This window comes from Ambystoma mexicanum, chromosome 14, assembly GCF_040938575.1.
Source record: "Ambystoma mexicanum isolate Mex_15411 chromosome 14, UKY_AmexF1_1, whole genome shotgun sequence".
Classification (NCBI taxonomy): domain Eukaryota; kingdom Metazoa; phylum Chordata; class Amphibia; order Caudata; family Ambystomatidae; genus Ambystoma; species Ambystoma mexicanum.
Genome location: NC_090940.1, coordinates 445325578 through 445346230, shown reverse-complemented (window position 1 = coordinate 445346230; position 20653 = coordinate 445325578). Strand labels below are relative to the sequence as shown.

General features: G+C 44.5%; 1 protein-coding gene across 3 annotated transcripts in view; it reads right to left on the bottom strand.

Annotated features, from left to right (window-relative positions):
- KTN1 (kinectin 1) overlaps positions 1 to 20653 on the bottom strand; it is a 3101875-nt gene that overhangs the window by 2944864 nt on the left and 136358 nt on the right. For all 3 annotated transcript variants that reach the window (XM_069637667.1, XM_069637665.1, XM_069637666.1), the window contains exons 3-4: positions 17329 to 17484; positions 14272 to 14484 (exon numbers count right to left, since the gene is read on the bottom strand). In XM_069637667.1, the coding sequence (XP_069493768.1) occupies positions 14272 to 14484; positions 17329 to 17484 (369 nt within the window). The remainder of the gene's footprint in view (positions 1 to 14271; positions 14485 to 17328; positions 17485 to 20653) is intronic.

Here is a 20653-nt window from a genome sequence, read left to right as displayed (position 1 = left end):
GTATGAGCGAAGAATGGGACCTTAACTGCTTTCTATAAGAAGCATCCCAAGTTTGCTACACACTTATGCAGCAAGTCAGTCACCCATCAAGAAAGCACTTATGAACTATCTCACAACAGATGATAGTCTTTGGAGTTGTAAACACATGTACAATGTTGTAACAATGCAAACCTAACCAGATTTTAGAACAAATGCTACAAACCACCACTGTCATATTATGTTGTTGGTCATGATTGACTCTGCCATATATGTTTTGAGCCAAGTTTTAGGTTGGACTCAGCATATGTCTGCTACCGCCTGGCCATGTGATTGGCAGTCACTGATAGACAATTGAAAACACTGGGACTAGACACGTGACACCAGGGCATATCTTTGACCGTTGGTTGCAGCATATAGATTGTATCCACCTCAACACATACACACAACAACCCTATAGATCTGCTCTTCATGTTAGAAACTGGACATATATTCAACACATCCATATATTTGAGGTGGTTTCTCCTCATAGTAGGGAGTAACCACTATTCGCTTAACATTCTTCGACTCTGAGCACTTCATTAATATTAATATATGCTAAACAAAAGCCGTATTTAGAATCATATTGCTCCATGAACTGCATCAGAATACTTCGGCACCATTACGAACAATCTATGCTAAATGTTGTGTTTACTGGAGTGAAATGATTCCAAGTACACCTAAGTATACACTGATGCCATCACAAGATGGTCGCCGCCGTCCCAGGCACTGATACAGTAGCAGTTTCCATGGTTACATGGTCACTAAAAGGAGACGGGCAAGACAGCTTTGGTTTCTGCCACTGCTACCGTGCCGATACTTTACTCCGATCGAAACAATTACAGTGAATGACTTTAATTACTGAGGCATCAGCACCTCGTGACTAGTTTTCAACTAGTTCTTAGCTAATACGAGCTTAACTTTGTAGATCGGGTTACGCGCAGCAGTGCGAAGCAGGTTTACAGTTCTGTGAAGCAAAGGTCAGTTTCGGTATAGCGCACACCGTGTTTGCTATTCACGCGGAACATAAGGATGGTTGTACAGGAGCAACATAGAGGAATGGAGAAGTTTGAGCTTTACACACTGGGTTGAACACCAAAACGTCTCTTACATTATGTATTGGTAGAGCAGTTTCGACACCATCAAAAGCATAGGAGCTCTGAAAGGCACTACAAAATAATGAACAGATTTAAGAGTTGTGAGACGTATGGAACAAACTGCTAGGTTTGCGAGGATGATTTAACCAATTAGAATTAACAGACACGATAGGCGGAACGTACTGTCACTTATGCTTTGTTGAGGTTAATCACTTTGGACAATGCTGATCTTGATTTTGCTTCCATTTCTTTTTTTTATATACATTTTACATGTTCTTGTGCATCTTGTACTCGGTGGGCGCCCTGTTAATGCCGATATTACAATTATGCACAACCATGCATTGTTCTATGGGGTGATGACATGATGCAATCCTACAACCAATTTTTGTTTTGATTTACTATGATGGGTGCATTTATTATTTCCTTGCGCATGATGGCACGATGCAAAACCACAACCTATTGTGATATGACGTGATATGATGTGTGTTCAGATAGATTCCCTTTGTTGCACAAATAAAAGGACTTTTTTGTTACAAGCAAGGGTACAGGCCCTGAGGAAGGACCCAAGGTCTAAAATGCATAAGCCTAATCTCGGATTTGCTAGCACATTGGAACCATTGAGTGGTTCACTGTATTGAATTAAAAAGTTGTTTGACTTACAAAACATTGGATGACCAAAAGAATGTAGTCAATTTGAAGAACTTTGAATGCAACATAAACCTCTTTGAAAAAAATCAAACCCCTTGTGGGTCTTAGGGTGTGAAACCCACACCGACGGCTAACTGGTCTTGGTCTCTCTTTGCAAGCTCTGGAGGCACCCATCTCGGGTGAGGAAATATGAGCAGCCATCTTAAGGCTGAAGGCAGGGTCGGCACCAGGGCAGGACGGCTATACTCTGGCATTTTACAAAAGACATGACCCTCAACTGGTCCCATCCCAGACAAAGCTTTTCAATGAAATTCTGGATGGAGGGGGCTGCCCTATATTCGTTTACGCAGGCTTGGATTATAGTAATACCGAACAAAGGTAAGGACGTGTCAGTGTGTGGGTCGTACACACCCATATCTCTAATCAACCTCATCCTCCCCTCGCTGATCCATAACGACCAGGTGGCTTTATCACAGGCAGGCAGAGGGTCGACAATATTCTGAAGACCTTGAACTTGATGGCAGAGCAGACAGGGAGGGGATAGATGCGGTCCTGTTGTCTGTCAATGCCGAAAAGGCCACCATGCAGTCCGTAATGAGCCAACTTTACTCCTCACTCGTTTATCGTGGTTAGCTGGATTTAAATAAATATTTTCCAAGAGAACATATCTTTCAAATTCTACTTCACTAGCCACTAGAGGCTGACTGACATGAGGAACGCTGATACACAAACCTAGTTAATTACCTTGCCCCAGGATGTTATTGATAACAACCCTCCCGCCAGCCTTCCTTTACTGCGTTTTCATGCTCTTTAAACAGATGGTTTAACCATCCACGATGGGACATTCTAGGAGCTCACTTGTTGCAAACATCTAATATTACAATCTCTAACTCTACAGTCTGAAAAACTACTGTGGCTGCTAAAATTCCAAAATAATAGATTAATATCATCTAGATCAAATACCAGCGCTGGGTTGCATTCCCCAGGAGAGTTTCTGGTAACCGGGATCAATGTTACAATTTACATCATGCGGTAAGGACATCAGACGTTGCCCCACAATACCTTATGGGCAGCTTACTTAAAGGTCTGGGTATGTGGAGGTGCACTTGGGTCCAAATGTATAACTTAATGGAAAGAATATGTACTTTCAATAAAAGTAAAATAAAAATCAAGGTGCTCCCAGTTAGTAGAGTGCTACCTCTACTGAATAGATGTTAATCTGGGTGGTTCATCGTAGGATCACAACGAACAAACTGAGGCACAGCAATAAGCCAATCAATGATTTGGCTCACTAATTCAATACATTTAGACACATTCAGGTTCAAACTTATTCAGAAAAACAATAGGCTTGTGTGAATTAAGGAACAAGTTACTTACCTGTAACTGTTGTTCTCCAGCATGGGTCTGGCATGGATTCACATGCTCATGAATATTCCCTGTCGTGAAGCTGGGAATCCTCAGTAAAGAAAATATCAGTATCCGTTTCATTTCTGATCTGCCTTTCTTAGTAGTTTGCCACCGGGGTCTTCACGGGGTTCTTATCGATGCGCTGAAAAGAGGATTCCCTCCGTGGCGGCAGGGAAACTCTGGGCCCCGAGGTCGCCTCCACTCAGAAGGAAGACGGTCCTCGCGGTACCATTGATTGATGAAATCTGGGAGGAGGGACTTGCTCTCCTGAAGAACCTGTCCAAGACGCCTGCCAAGAGGGATCGGGAAGAGAAGTACCACCGGGTCCCCGACTCTGCCCCTTTGTGCCTTAGGGCACAGCCGACCCTGGATTCGGTCGTCTTGGCGGCGGCCAAGAAGAAGGCGGCAGGGGCGTCATCCTCAACTTCAACCTCCCCACCGGACCGACAGCGAGGGAAATAAGCTGGACGCCATGGGACGACGAGTCATCTCGTCGGAGGCGACAACGACAATTAAGGCGGCCAACGCGCTAGCGATTGTGGCCCGCTACGACAGCGAGCTGTGGTACAAGATCGCTCCCCTGTTGGACTTCCTACCGGACGACAAGAGGTCGGAGGCTCAGGAGATCCTGCAGAAAGGTGAGGTGGCGTCGGACCACGCCCTAACGGTGGCCACGGATATTGCTGACACCGGATTCCACCAGTTGGGCAACAATGTTTTCCTTCGACGGCTGGGATGGCTCAAAGAAACTGATTTCCGCCAGGACGTGCAAACCAGAGTTTTGGACATGCCCTTCGACGGAACAACCTGGGGATGAGTCACTTCAGGCCATCAAGACCGACACAGACGGCTCGGGCCTTGGGAGTGTTGCAGCAACGACGGCGCCCTTTCGGAACGCCGGAGGCAGACAGAGTGCCTCCAAGGGATTCAGCGGCAGCTCCTCGACATACCGCCAGGCGGCCCGCTCCTCATCGCAAGAGGCCTACAGAGGACGTGGCAAGTCAGGAGGATCTGGAAGTCATCGCAAAGGAGGCCAAGGCGGCAAGGATGCCTCCAAGCAAGATTGAACCGGCCGTAGTGTCGGGCCCCCACCTGAGCACCTCGGTGGGAGGCCGGCTGGCGAAGTTAATCAGCGTGTGGGAGTCCATCTCCATCGACCGTTGGGTGCTGGATGCCCTGGCCCACGGGCACACTCTTGAATTTCAAAAGAAGTGCCCCCGCATTCCTCCCTTGGCCAGGAAGGAAAATCACATCCCTCAACTGCTGTTAGAAGTAAGGGCGATGCTCAAGAAGGGTGCCATCGAGCTTGTCCCGAAGAGGCTCTGGGGCATACTCAAGGTACTTCCTCGTCAGAAAAAAAGACAGGCGGTTGGCACCCCATCCTGGGCCTGCAACGGTTAAACAAATACATCAAGGCACAAAAGTTCAGGATGGTCACCCTCCAGCACGTGCTGGGACAGCTGGAGAAGGGCGACTTCCTATCATCGCTGGACTTGGAGAATGCTTACTTCCACATCCCCATTCTAAAAGGACACTGAAAGTTTCTCAGGTTCGTAGTCCAAGGGCGGCACTACCAATTCAAGGCCCTGCCATTCGGGCTGCAGTCAGCACCCAGGGTGTTTACCAAGTGCCTCGCACCAGTGGCCGCGCAGCTGCACCTTCGGGGGATCCACGTCTACCCCTACCTGGATGATTGGCTCATCCGTGCAAGGACAAGAGAACTCGCTGTCGAGCACGCAGCAGAGACCGTCCAACTACTCACGGATCTGGGATTCTCCATCAACTACTCGAAATCCCACCTGGTCCCGTCGCAGGTCGCACCGTTTCTGGGAGCCAAGCTCGATACAGTGGCGCGACTGGCCTCGCCGTCGGAGGAGAGGACGAAGGCCAGCCTGTGCAAGGTGCAGCACCTGCTGGCCACGGACGTGGCCAGGGTGAGATCCATCAAGTCCCTACTCGGAATGATGTCCTCATGCATCTACCTGGTGCGCCTGTGCAGGCTACAGATGCATCCTCTACAAGAGTTCCTCCGACGCCCGTTGGATACAAGGGTCGGGCAGCTTCGAAGACCAGATCCCACTCAACATGGTTTTCCGCCGAGCGATTCGATGGGGCACCCGCGCGCATCTCGCGGCGGGCAAGGACTTTCAGACCCCAATTACATCAGGAGACGGATATCTCCCTGGAGGGATGGGGTGCGCACATCGGAGATCTGCACGCGAGAGGACTTTGGCTCCCAGAGGAGAGGTCGCTCCACATCAATATCCTGGAACTCCGAGCAGTGTTCTGGGCTCTAAGGTCGTTTCTCCCGTCCCTCAAGGACAAGGTGGTGAGGATTTTCACCGACAACACCACCACGATGTTCTACATCCGGAAGCAGGGAGGCACCAGATCCCCAGCCCTGTCCAAGGAGGCCCAGGATCTGTGGCACTGAGTCGTCACCCAGGGGATGTTTCTGGTGCCCTTCCATCTAGCAGGAATAAAGAACGTTATCGCCGACTCACTCAGCAGGGAGCTGCGCTTGTGCCACGAGTGGGAGCTGCGTCAGGATCAAGTGGATCGACTTTTCCAACGATGGGGCAAACCCCAGATCGACCCGTTTGCGACGGCGACAAACTCCAAGTGCCAGAGGTTCGCCAGCAGGTTTCCCCAGCCGAGGAGCATGGGCGATGCTTTCTCATTCCCCTGGGACGGCCTGTTCCTGTATGCGTTCCCTCGGTTGCCGTTGCTGCTCCGACTCATTAACCAACTCAAGAGGTCCCGGTGTAGGATGATCCTCGTTGCACCGGCATCGCAGAGACAGATCTGGTTCCCGGACCTTCTGGACTTGTCAGCGTCCCCCCCAGTCAAACCGTCGACGGACGCAGATCTTCTCTCCAGAGAAGGAGGAGCCATCCTACATCACGACCCGGAGTCGCTGAACTTGCAGGCTGGCTCCTGCAGCACTAGAGTTTGGAGGGTACGATATCCCGGCGGACTGCAAGGAGGTGCTTGCAAAGGCCTGGGCGTCCTTATCGCCTGGTGAAGGAATTTATGAAGGGACTGTTCTGATCGTTCCCGCCGGTGAAGGCTCCGGCTCGGGCGTGGGAACTCAACGTGGTGCTGACCAGGCTCATGGGGTCACCATTCGAACCTCTGCATTTGGCACCGTTGAAATTTCTGTCGTGGAAGAAAGCGTTCCTGGTGGCCATCACCTCCGCACGACGAGTGGGAGAGATCCAGGCCCTATCCTGTAAGCCTCCATACTTGACTTTCCATGAGACGAGGGTGGTGCTGAGGACGCACCCCTCCTTCATGCCCAAGGTGCCGTCGGACTTCCACCTCAACGAGCCCTTGGTGTTGCCAGTCTTCTTCCCATCGCCTTTGTCGCCGGCCGAAAGGACTTCGCACTCGCTGGATGTAGCTAGAGCGCTGAAGTTCTACATGGACCGCACGAAGAGATTTCGGAAGACATCACAGCTTTTTGTGAACTTTGGACCTGTGAATCAAGGGAAGGCCCTCTCGAAGGCTTCCATTTCCAGATGGCTCTCCGGCTGCATCATGCACTGTCATTGGTTGGCAAACCGACCATTGCCCGGCCGTCCGAGATCCCATTCGACCAGAGCGATTGCTGCTACTACTGCGTTCCTGTCTGGTGTGCCCCTGCTGGACATCTGCAGGGCTGCTACGTGGAGGTCGACGCACACCTTCACGAGATTCTACTGCGTCAACCGGGATTCCAGGGAGGAGTCCAGAGTCAGCCAAGCAGTGCTGCGCAACCTGTTCGCCTGAAGGTGGGCCTGGTGAGGAGGTAAGAGTTGCTTAATGTTGAGCCTTGCCACCTCCCGTGGTTGTGCATGTGTGCACTGCTATGTATTCTTATATTCATGAACATGTGAATCCATGCCAGACCCCATGCTGGAGAAGGAACACGTTACTTACCTTTAACTGTTCTCCAGCATGGGTCTGGCATGGATTCACATGCAAACCCTCCCTCCTACCCCTCTGCGACTCTTCAATTGGTCATACTGCCACTTTACATGCTACCAAATCTGAGGATGGCTGCCAGGGGCGGGTCTTAGGGAGAGGGCAGTCATTGGCTGGGGGCAGTATGACCCAGAGACCAGTGATTGGTTACTACTAAGAAAGACAGATCAGAAACGAAACTGATACGGATACTGATATTTTCTTTACCGAGGATTCCCAGCCTGACGATTCATGAGCATGTGAATCCATGCCAGACCCCATGCTGGAGAAATCTATATATTTTTCAAAGCATATATTATAGACAATCCAAAATAAAGAGTTTCACAAACAATTCTATTCAATTTACGTTCTTTTTCAAAAGAGTTGGTGATTCAATAGTAAACATCTTGTCCACATATTCTATTCATATGTTACAGACTGTTTCACATATGTTACATTCCAATCATCTTGGTAGGGGTCCGTTCCAGTTCCCTAAAGGTGGATAGAGAGTATGACACCCTATCTATAACTACGCGTTTCAGGTGCTTCTCGCCCTTCAGGTTTGAGATATTGGATTAAGCTTCCTGTATTCTGCAAGACATAAATAATATTTACTAATCCATGTCTCAATTTGGATCAAAAGTAGTCCTCCAGCATTTGTGTTGGCATGCACTAACCTTCAAAGTTGGTCTTCTGATAAAGGCAGTCCGCCCGTATAAGTAAGATGTGATTTAATTGCTCTGAAGTAAAATATAAAATCAAGTTTGACTCAAATGTTCCCTTGTTAAGAGTCGGAGGTGGGCAGACGGACAAAGCACTGGTCAGAGCGCTGGGTACCTCTGCGCAACACCTATAGTATGAGATTACAATAGAGGTCACTTAGTTAAAAGAGACCATTTAGCTTACAAAAAAGGCGCTCTTTTCTTTTCAGACATCTGTGATATACAGCCAGAATGCTCACATTTTATATTAAGCGCTGCGGGATTGCCCCTGCAAGTTGATACTAATGATGGTTTTTGAGTTACATGTTCCAGTCCCACAAATTATAAGTTAGGTATAAATAAATGATCAGGCTGGATCCCTACCTTTAAGGGTAACAAATAGTAAGCGTTTCGAGGGCCGTCTGGTTTTTCGCAGAAATACTTGCTTCACCTAAGCGGAATGGCGTGTTGACTGCGACTGATGTAAGAACGGTCGTAATCCTAGAACGTATACAAGGTTCACCATCAGATGCTATAAACGATCATACGGGTGCGTTTATTGAAACTTAACCTCTCATGTTCACAAGGCTTACCTTCGTTGTTAGGAGTGCTTCTGGATTCGGTGGGAGCACCGCACGTATGCAATGGGCTGTCTGCTGCGAGGCAAACAAAAGTGTCGCTAGGCAGCCAGTCCATATTCATCTATTGAGAGGCAGGCTGAAGTCTGCTCTGGGTAAACTTGGGCACCATCTTGGTGGTAGAGTTGAAGCACTAAACTGGGGAAGAATCCCCCGGATAATGTGTATACCAAAGACTCAATGTATATTAACTGAACTTATATTGATGTACGAACTCACCACTCGCATCTATATGATTCTAAGAAATCCTAGTAAGTGTTAGTTATGTTATTTTAGAGTTAAATGATTTCTATGAATGTCGAAAGCTTGCTCACCGCAGGATTCATGTCAATAGTAAGTGCATCCGTGGTAAATAACCACTTTTATGATCTAACTTGGGATGTTGTTACATCTCTAGATTATATTGTTCTCCAAATGCATAGCTATGTGTACTTATTATCTTAACGAGATACAGGTATGTACATTTTTTCTTTTGTATCCTAATAACAGATCACAATCGGGTTTCCACAGTGGATTAGCCTCCAGGGATACACTAACTCACTGCCAGTATAATGTTACAGGTTTGCATCTCTACCGTCAATCAACTCTTGCATGTTCTGGTTTGTAATGTGGTTACACACATACATTACATGGTTGCCCAAATGCATATCTATATTCATACGGTCTCAACAGGGGATACAAATGCATGTGTTTTTCCTGTGCATCTGAATCACAGATAACAGTTCAGGTCCCATTCCAGATTCATCCCTCTAGGGTACATTGTATCGAGCTTCTCTATCCAAAATATTTCTCTTTGCTGGAGTAGCAAAGTCAGGTTACACCCTCTTCTTGGAAGTTGCACATGTTCAAGGATTACAAATTGGATCTGAGCAATTGAGTGTTTTTGTGCATCAAAGTGTTGGGCAACTGGGTACTTGATTGCATGGTTGCGAATGTTTGACTTATGCCCCCCCCCCCCCCATCAGATTTTAGCGTTTCTGCTTGTTAGTCCAACATAATAAAGGCCACATAGACATTTAATGCCATACATGATGTTCATTGTATCACAGGTCGAAGCATGCATAAGTGAAATCTTTTGTCCACTATGTGGATGATGGATAAAGTTGCCTTTCATTATATTGTGGCAGCAACTGCAATTATTGCACGTTAGGGTACCTCTGAATAGTTCTTGTATTTTATTGTTTTTTTGACTGTAATTTGATTTTATCAGGTGATCCTCCAGTGATCTACTTTTACTGTAAGCGAACAAAGGCGGTGTTGGGAATAGGTTTGCGAGTGTTGGATCAAGAGACAATATTTCCCAATTTATTTTTACTATTTTTTTGATTCTGTTGCTCTGTTGAGAAAAGGTGGTGACATACATTAAATCTGCATTTGTGGTCTTCTCTTTGGTTTTGAGAGCCTCGGTTCTTGAGGTATTCTTCACTGTTGTTGCGTGCCTGGATAGTATGTCTTTGTTGCACCCTCAACACATTTTTCTCTTAGTTCTGTCGCTTTCAATTCATATTCGCCTTCTTCTGAAATTATGAGTCTGTACCGCAGGAACTGACTAAGAGGAATACTCGATATTGTTTTCCTAGGATGGAAACTGGTGGCTAAAAGCAATGCTATTTCTATCAATGCTTTTCGTGACGATTGTTGTTTCCAATTTATTAGCCTTCAGGTAAATTAGGACATCCACAAATTCAGTCGAGAACTTGCTGTATTTGTAGGTGAATTGGATATGTGGAGCTAAATTGTTCATGAAATCAAAGAATTCCAAAAATTCTTCTTCGGTTCCTTTCCAAATCCCGAAGAGATCTATGAATCTTGTTAGGCACTTCAGTTTGTCCTTCCATCTTGGGTTGTTGATAACTTTTGTCTCCTCCATGTATGACATGTAGATATTGGCATAGCTGGGGGCCATCACGGCCCCCATAGATGTTCCTGATATTTGGACAAAGTGTCGATCTTCAAATGAGAAGAAACTGTTAGAGCACAATGGTCACGAGTTTCATGATGAAGAGGTTATCACTTTTGACTATTTCTTCTGTGTTCAATAACATCCATTCCATGGCTTCAAGGCCAGCTTGATGGGTAATGTTCGTATAGAGACTTGTCACATCCATAGAGAATAAGAAATCTGTGTCTGTTTCGAAATATCGGGAACATCTATGGGGGCTGCGATGGCCCCCAGCTATGCCAATACCTGCATGTCATACTTGGAGGAGACAAAAGTTATCAACAACCCAAGATGGAAGGACAAACTGAAGTGCCTAACAAGATTCATAGATCTCTTCGGGATTTGGAAAGGCACCAAAGAAGAACTTTTGGAATTCTTTGATTTCATGAAAAATTTAGCTCCACGTATCAAATTCACCTACAAATACATCAAGTCCTCGATTGAATTTTTGGATGGCCTAATTTACCTGAAGAATAATAAATTGGAAACAACAATCGTCACGAAAAGCACTGATAGAAATGGCTTGCTTTTAGACACCAGTTTCCATCCTAGGAAAACAATATAGAGTATTCCTCTTAGTCAGTTCATACGGTACAGACGCATAATTTCAGAAGTAGGTGAATATGAATTGAAAGCGACAGAACTAAGAAAAATGTGTTAAGAGGATATAACGAAGACATACTATCCAGGCATGCAACAACAGTGAAGAATACCTCAAGAACCGAGGCTCTCAAAACCAAAGAGAAGACCACAAATGCAGATTTAGTGTACGTCACCACCTTTTCTCAACAGAGCAACAGAAACAAAAAAATAGTGAAAAATAATTGGGAAATATGGTCTCTAGATCCAAAACTCACAAATCTATTCCCAACACTGCCTTTGTTCGCTCACAGTAAAAGCCGGTCAAGTGGCACAGCGAGTAGAGCGCCCGCTTTGACACCCGTGCAGAGCCTGTTAACGCAGGTTCGAATCCCGGCGGGGCCAAACTCAGCCTTTCATCCTTCCGAGGTCGATAAATGAGCACCACACACCGTGGGTAATAATAAGCAGCGCTCAGATACCTGAGGGTTTGTAGCGCTATATATATAAAAGCCTAATTATTAGAACTGAAGGATCACCTGATAAAATCAGATTTCAATTAAAAAAAACTATAAAATACAAGGACTATTCAGAGGCACCCTACCGTGCAATAATTGCAGTTGCTGCCACAATATAATGAAAGGCAACTTTATCCATCATCCACATAGTGGACAAAAGATTTCACTTATGCATACTTCGACCTATGATACAATGAACATCATATATGGCATTAAATGTCCATGTGGCCTTTATTATGTTGGACTAACGAGCAGAAAAGCTCAAATCAGATGGGATGGGGGAACATAAGTCAAACATTTGCAACCATGCAATCAAGTCCCCAGTTGCCCAACACTTTGATGCACACAAACACTCAATTGCTCAGATCCCATTTGTAATCCTTGAACATGTGAAACTTCCAAGAAGAGGAGGTAACCTTACTAAGCTACTCAAGCAAAGAGAAATATTTTGGATAGAGAAGCTTGACAATGCACCCCAGAGGGATGAATCTGGAATGAGACCTGAACTATTATCTGTGATTCAGATGCACAGGAAAAAACACATGTATTTCTATCCTCTGTTGAGACAGTATGAATTTAGAGATATGCATTTGGAAAACCATGCAATTTATGTGTGTAACCACATTACAAACCAGAACATGCAAGAGTTGATTGACGGTAGAGATGCAAACCTGTGACATTATACTGGCAGTGAGTTAGTGTATCCCTGGAGGCTAATCCACCGTGGAAACCAGATTGTGATCTGTGATTAGGATACACAAGAAAACATGTACATACCTGCATCTCGTTTAGATAATATGTACACAGATATGCATTTGGGGAACAATATAATCTAGATATCCAACAACATCCCAAGTTAGATCATAAAAGTGGTTATTTACCATGGATGCACTAACTACAGACATGAATCCTGCGGTGAGCAAGCTTTTGACATTCATAGAAATCATTTAATTCTAAACTAACATATAACTAACACTTACTAGGATTTCTTAGAATTATATAGATGCGAGTGGTGAGTTCCTACATCAATATAAGTTAAGATAATATACATTATGAGTCTTTGGTATACACATTATCCGGGGGATTCTTCCCCAGTTTAGTGCTTCAACTCTACCCCCAAGATGGCGCCCAAGTTTACCCATAGCAGACTTCAGCCTGCCTCTCAATAGATGAATATGGACTGGCTGCCTAGCGACGCTTTTGTTTGCCTCCCAACGGCCAGCACATTGCATACCAGCAGAGCTCCCACAGAATCCAGCAGCACCTTAACAACTAAGGTAAGCCACGTGAACATGCAAGGTTAAGTTTCAATAAATGCAACCGTATGATCATTTATAGCATCTGATGGTGAACCTTATATACATTCTAGGATTACGACCGTCCTTACATCAGTCACAGTCAACACGCCATGCCGCTTAGGTGAAGCAAGTATTGCCGCGAAAACTAGACGGCCCGCGAAACGCTTACTATTTGTCACCCTTAAAGGTAGGGATCCAGCCTGATCATTTATTTATACCCAAGTTATAATTTGTGAGACTGGAACATGTAACTCAAAAAACATAATTAATATAAACTTGCAAGGGCAATCCCGCAGCACTTAATATACAAGGGTAGCATTCTGGCCGTATATCACATGTGTCTGAAAAGAAAACACTGCCTTTTTGGTAAGCTACTATTCTCTTTTAACTAAAAGGGACCTCTATTGTAATCTCATACTTTAGACGGTGCGCAGGGGGACCCAGCGCTCTGACCAGCGCTTTGTCCCTCTGCCCACCTCCGACTCTTAACAAGGGAACATTCGAGTCAAACCTGATTTTATATTTTACTTTACAGCAATTAAATCACGTTTTCCTTATACAGACGGACTGCCTTTATCAGAAGACCAAATTTGAAGGTTAGTGAATGCCAACCCGAACGCTGGAGGACTACTTTTGGTCCAAAATGACACATAGATTAGTAATGGGAATATATTATTTATGTCTTGCAGATTACAGGAAGCTTAATCCAATATCTCAAACCTGAATAAGGGCGAGAAGCGCCCGAAACGCGTAGTTATGGATAGGGTGTCATACTCTCTATCCACCTTTAAGGAACAGGAACAGACCCCTACCAAGATGATTGGATTGCAACATATGTAAAACACAGTCTAACATATGAATAGAATATGTGGTTAAGACATGTATACTATTGAATGACCAACTATTTTGAAAAAGAACGTAAATTTTATATATTTTTATGTGAAACTCTTTATTTTGGATTGTTTATAATATATGCTTTGAAAAATATACAGATTTAATTCACACAAGTCTATTGTGTTTCTGAATAAGTTTGAACCTGAATAATGTATCTAAATGTATTGAATTAGTGAGCCAAATCATTGTTTGGCTTATTGCTGTGCCTCTGTCTGTTCCTCGTGATCCCACGATGAACCACCCAGATTAACAGTTTACTTTAAGGGCCTCATTAGCTCTAGCTGATTTTTTTTCTCAGAATCTGAAATACATCATAACCTAGAGTCAAAAATGCCCTCACCTTCGCAGTCAGCAGTTGCAGGATATATTAAAATTAAAGTACAAAATTACTGAATCCAGAAGATTCTCATTGCAACATTTTCCTTGGTCCATATCGGAAGGATTGTTCTTAATGATGCACTGGAATAGAACAAACTCATCCTATTAACACAGTCTATTAAATATTAAAAAAATCAATATACATATTACTTCTTTCATAACCTAAATTATAATCAAAGAACCAAAAATAGATTGGACTCTTTATATTTACCATGTTTTTTCTTACTTCCTCCATGCTTTCCATTAACTACATCCAATTCATTTTTTAGTTTCTTAAAGTTGCTTTTGTGGATGTTTTCCGACAGATCAGGTCTTTCCAGTTCAGCCACATCTCTCATTTCCATCATTGGATTCACCTCAGTTTTATCCATTAAGGGGATGTAAGTAGTGGCTTGAACCTGAGGCTCATCAACTAAAGCTGTAACTAAAAGAAATCAAGTAATTATTTCTATAGTTTAAAAAAGGTGAACGTTAGACGATCACACTTTGATATATGATAGAAAACTCCGTTAAACGCCTTGCAGCAGTGTCTGGCACGTTCATACATAATGTTCCCGTTTTATCAACCACAAATCCCACATTCTAGAAAATAACGGAAGGGGAAGGTCTTAACTCAGTTTTGCTACCTAAAACAAAACAGTGATAAAACACATACCATGCTGGCATCAGGGGTACGTTTATGTGCACAAAGGGTAGTATATAAAATAGCAAACGCTTCAGGAGAAATCTTGGTTAACCCGCAGGAGATAACCCAGCGCTTTGCCCAATTTTATGCAGCATTATACCTAGGATCGACTAAAGCAACAATTAAAAGAATCCAAACCTTACAAAATAATGCCCTTAGAGCGGCCTTAGGCATTTCTAAAAGAGACCATATCTCAGAGACTGCGCGACAAAATAACTGGCTTCCAACCAACAACAAAGTCCTCCTAAAAATGCTGTCACTTACTCACAAATCCCTCAACAATGCCGCACCTATTTACCTGGCAGAGAGATTCCACAAACAAACTTCCACAAGACCAATGAGAGCAGCCAACAGAGACCGGCTTCCCATACCTTGCTTCAAACGTTCCACAATTGGAAGTAACAGCTTCCCGGTGAAAGCGGCCAAATTGTGGAACTCCCTACCTCTCAACCTGAGAGGAGACCAATCCTACCTCAAGTTTAGATCCAACACCATTACATTGTTGAAAGACAACAACCTGTAACTGACCCACTACTTAGAACAGAGCTAGCATCGACCGGCTACTACCAAAGTAACCACTACTTGACGTGACTTGACATCTTCACTCTATGCCAGCATCCTTAATTATCTCTTACCTATTTTCCACTCATACACCTTATATATTTTGCACGCTCTAACCCTACTCTGAACACAATGCCTCATCGGAGACTGCCTGCACACTCTCCTATTGCATACTATTTTTGTAAATAAGTACCCCATATATATATTTCACTGTAATTATTACCTGTATGTAAACCAAATACTTCTTCATGTAATTAATTATTACCTGTATGTAAACTGTATTCATTTTTGTGTAACCAAGCTTCGCATATACTTGTAACTGTTGCGCCCTGCTACCCTAGGGTATGCTGTGCATTACAAATACTACAACAAACAAATTGCTTCAAGGGCTACTTGACAGGGCCGATACCTCGAATGCCAACAGCGGAGGAGAGGAAAATGCTCAGTTCACCCATTGATGGGGAAGAAGTGCTGAAAGCCATTTCGAAACACAAAGCCGACTCGGCCCCATTTCCTCACAAGACTTAACATAACAATCCGGCCAAGCCCCTACTTCATTTACGCAAAGCTCAAAGAAGGGAGGGATAAAACAAACTGTACTGCCCTATATCATTAATTAACGTTGACACAAAGATATATGCAAGTGTCCTAGCGGCCTGCTTGAGCAGTTACCTTCATAGGTTAGTTCACAATGACCAAGTGGGTGATTTGATGGGTAGACATGGCTCAGAAAACATCCTTAAGACCCTTATGTAATCACTAGCATGAAAGTAGAGGACCAAGACCCTACCCCAATCTCGATGGACACCGAAAAGGCCTTTGATAAAGTGGAGTAGCCCTTTTTATGTTCAGTTCTTAACAAGCTTGGCCTGGGAAAGTGCTGGGCAACTGGCACCCTAGCATAGTATAGGAACACCACTGCACAGGGATTAGTCAACGGGATAGCCTCAGGCGCATTTAAGTTAGGCAGGGGAACACGCCAAGGCTGTCTGCTTTTGCCTCTGCTCTACGCACTAGTAATAGAAGCCCTGGCACAAGGGATTCGGCAGAATAGAGACATACATGACTCGAGAGACATGGAAGGTAATACAAATTTGCCTAATTTGCAGACTACATATTGTCTTGCGTCACTCACCCAGAAACTTCTGTCCTAACCCTCCTAATGACCATCGCAGAAAATAGCACATATTCTGGGTTTTGTATAAACCTACATAAAACCATGGCACTAACACTGACTGATGACAACACCAGCGTCATCCAACTCCTGGCAGGGCAGGACATTCAAGCACAAGGGGACAGCATCAAATATTTAGGGGTTACAATGACCAGACAGCTTACTGAGCTCTACAGAGCGAACTATGTGCCGCTATGGAGGAAAGTAGTCTGAGACATAGCAAGGTGGTCGAAGCTCAGCCTCTCGTGGGCAGGTAGGTTCACCACCATAAAAATTGAATTTTTCGAAATTGCTCTTCCTAGTTCAGTCATTGCCAGTCGCGATCCCGGCTGCTTTCCGCTTAGAGATGAAAAAATAACTCCTTGCATTCTTGTGGGCAAATCGGAAAGGAACCCACCCCCACATGAAGGTGGAGTGGTTGGACAAGGCCTATACAATGTACAAAATGGAAAGCCTCACAGCAGCCATCATGGAATCCCATGCACACCTTGACATGGAATGGTTCCAGTTTTTGATGTATTACAGGACGCAGAGGCTGGGAAAAGGTGATATCTGAGGCCAGAAAAATTGATAATTGAACTAATTTTGCCGTTGGATGGGGAGGGGAGAGAAGGGGCTGGGAGGTTCCAGGGAGTGGGATAAACGGTAGGGAGGGAGTAAACAAGGGACAAGCAGGGTGTTCCAGGCCTTTAGTTTTGTTTTGACCGGTGCAACTAGAACTGGACACTTTGAAACTGAAAGTAACAGATCGGTCTTTTTTTGCTTATGTAGAAGTATTTTGAGCCCTGATCGGACTTTCAATAAAATTCAATTTGCAAAAAACAAAACAAAAAGAAAATGCTATTTACCATTATCAATTTTCTGTTTCTTGACAGCATTTTTTTTCTTGCCAGTTCCAGTTTCTTGTTTTTTTGTCTCCACAGGGAGCAATGGCATTTCATGTTTCTTCGTGACAGGCAAAAAGGCTTCAACCTTTGGCTCCTGGGTAGGTGGTGCAGCGTCATCTATCAAGTGGAAGAATAAAATAATTGATAAACTAGTACTTTATCTAACTTGCATAAAAACACAAGACAAGCAATGCCCTTTAACACCCGAGACACCAAAGAAAACCACACAGCTGCCTTCACTGTTCATTTGCTGATGGGCCTGGATCCAGTCCCTCACGGTTTGCCTAAAGTGTTGCTCCCGGTTCCCTTAAGCCTTGCAGTTGCCAGTATTCACCTCTTGTTTGTGACTGGATAGGCAAATACCATCCCTGCGCTGACTGAGGATTTAAAATCCTGTCCACCATTTAAAGCCAGGTTGCAGTGCCCAACGGTTGGCAACGGGTTCTGTGGTATGTGTGAGGGGCTGGACATATGAGACAGACACAAGGTGGTAGTTTGCCCAAATACCTTTATTTACATAATAAAAAGGAGTTTGAAAAATGCCTCATTCGCCTGAATTCTAGGTGGGGTTTCCCTACCTCAACAAAACTAACTAATGAGGCAGTCGATGCCAGAATGTTCAAAATAAAGTTTGTTCAAAACCTATTCTAACCCTCACACTCTAAATGCTGCAAAATCTACTATAAAAGGGAAAATAAAAGTCTTTTGGCTGCTCTTCTGCAGCCGCCTTCAGTTCTTGTATACTGTGAAGCACTCCACCAGTGCATAAGCGCTGCATAAATAAACAATTACAATTAAGTAGACAAAGACAACGGGTTCAGGATTGGTTCTCAATAGTTGTATTAACGTAAAAGGCAAGATGGAGTATGGCCTAACTTGTCCTAGTCTAAGCTGGAATTTCCATACCTAAAGAAAGCTAAGGATAAACTGTTTCAGGAAGTCCAAATCAAATTGTGTCCAAAACCTATATTTGCCCTCACAACTAACTGTATACAATTGTATTTATTTATTTGCATTTTTAAAGCGCTCACACAGCCTGGGGGCATCGAGGCGCTGTTACAGGAATATGTACTAGTTGCGTATTTATAACACTTAATAGCCAGAGGTTTCTAAGCACGGACCCGGGGATCCAACCTGTGTTGCTTTGTGTCGTCTTGTTTCCAAGGCGAGCACGTTGCCGCCGAGCTATCCCCCTGGGATGTGATGGGATGTCAGCATCAAAATTAATAGTGTTCAAAATAAAAGTTCAGAGCTTCTTCCAGCTCTTGGATTGTAATCAGCTTCCACTTGCCCAAATTCCAAACAGCCCCACGGTATCAGGGCTCCCTTCCCCCAAGAGTTCAAATCTTCCAGCTTTTCAAAACACAACACAATTCCTTCGAACCCTTCCCAGCTCTTTTTGACATCAATACTTATCACTGGTTCACATAAATAGTTCTTGAGTGAGCTTAGTTATTGACAGGTCTGAAAGTGACCGCCGCCCGTTGGCTATGCATTTAAAATTGGAACATCTAGAGTCTGGAAGGAAAGCCCTCAAGAAGGAAGGGACCCAATAGGGTTAAAGACCTTGTGCGAAGACCATTGAAATGGGCAAAGATCCTAACCCCCGAGCTGAACCAGAATACGTATGCATCAATTTTAACTAATGTCAAGGTAATCTATAATTCAGAAACCAAGCCTTTTGGGGTCTTGGACGAGTCTGAAATGTTGAAAATAAATGTGGAACCATATGTTTCGGGGACTGCGGCGAAACGTATGAGTAAACTAACTACTGGAGGGGCATGCAAAGGGAGACATAGAAAAATGCCTCCGAGATCCCTCGGGACTAACAAACCCCTGCTTCGTTCTTTGAGAACCCATTACAAAAACCTACTTTATGATAGAAAGACCAAATATCTAAAAGAGAAATTGGAAGGATTGCACAATGCCTGGCAATCGAGAAACAATGTTTTGTTTTGGAAGCTGGTCTCCGATAGTGATCTTAAAGGGGACCCTCAAAAGACAGATAGCATTGGTGGAGACGGTGAGAGGGCCCATTTTTGTGGTGCTCTTTATGCAGCAGAGCCCCCTTTAACACACTCATTTGCTATCAAAGGTGGAACTTGTACTAATCCATTATGTATTACGCTGCAGGATGTAGAGGAAGCTCTAGACTCTTCCAAAAATGGTAAGGCACCGGTCCAGACCTAATACCATTGGATTTTTAGAAGGATGAGTCTAGTACCTGGGCGGATATACTACTCCAGGTCTATAGGACATTGATATTCACAGGCAGGGTCCCAGACTCATTCTGCAGGGCAGTCATCATCCCGGTATACAAGAAGGGAGGTAGGGATAGCACGGTCAATTTTAGACCTATATCGCTCTTCAACTGGGCTACGAAGCCGTTTGGAAAAATAATCTTGAAATCTCTCCAGACATGGGTGGACCATAAATGGATAAGTGTGCAGCGGGTAGGCTTTCAAAAGGGATGGGGTACCATGGACCAGTGTCTTATGTAATTTCTTATTATCCAAAAATACACAGTCTTATTAAAAAGATGCTTGTATGTACTATTCATGGACTGTAGGACAGCATTTGACTGTCCCGCGAACAGCTGTAGAAGGTCCTGATAGAGCGGAAAGTACCATAGCATTTGATAGGTATATCAGCTTTATACTCCAATACTGTGTCCTGTGCACGTTATAATCTCGGCCGCGAACAAACTTCATACTTTGAGGTGGCTTTGTGAGTCAGGCAGGGCTGTGCCGTGGCCCCCCACCCTCTTGTTCAATCTATATATACAAGGAATTGTAGACATGTTCGTGGGGGTAAGGGGGCAGGACTGCCCGAAGCTGGCTACAACCAAGTTCCCTGCATTATTGTACGCGGATGACACTGTCCTAATAGCTACATCACCGCAGGGCCTAAAGGAATTTCTAGCCGGCTTCATAAGGAAATCTAGGGAGCTGTGTCATGGCATTAATACGGCCAAGACGGAGTCGATGGTTCTCGAATCAAAAGGCGGGAAGAGGGCACTCTCCAAATTATGATTGACAACAAGGTACTAGAAAAAGTCAAAGGTTTTGACTATTTGAGTGTGAGAATTCAGGCTAGCCCCGGAATGGGCCCACCATCTAGCCAGTGTGGCAGCCACGTTGACTTAATATAGTGGAGCAATTTTGGCTTTTTTTGTCATCCTGGGAGTGGTGCAATCTCACCTGCATTAGAGCTATATCAGAGGCAGATTGTCTCCGCTGCCTTCTATGGTTCAGAGCTATGGGGGTATGAGAATGCAGAGATCCTT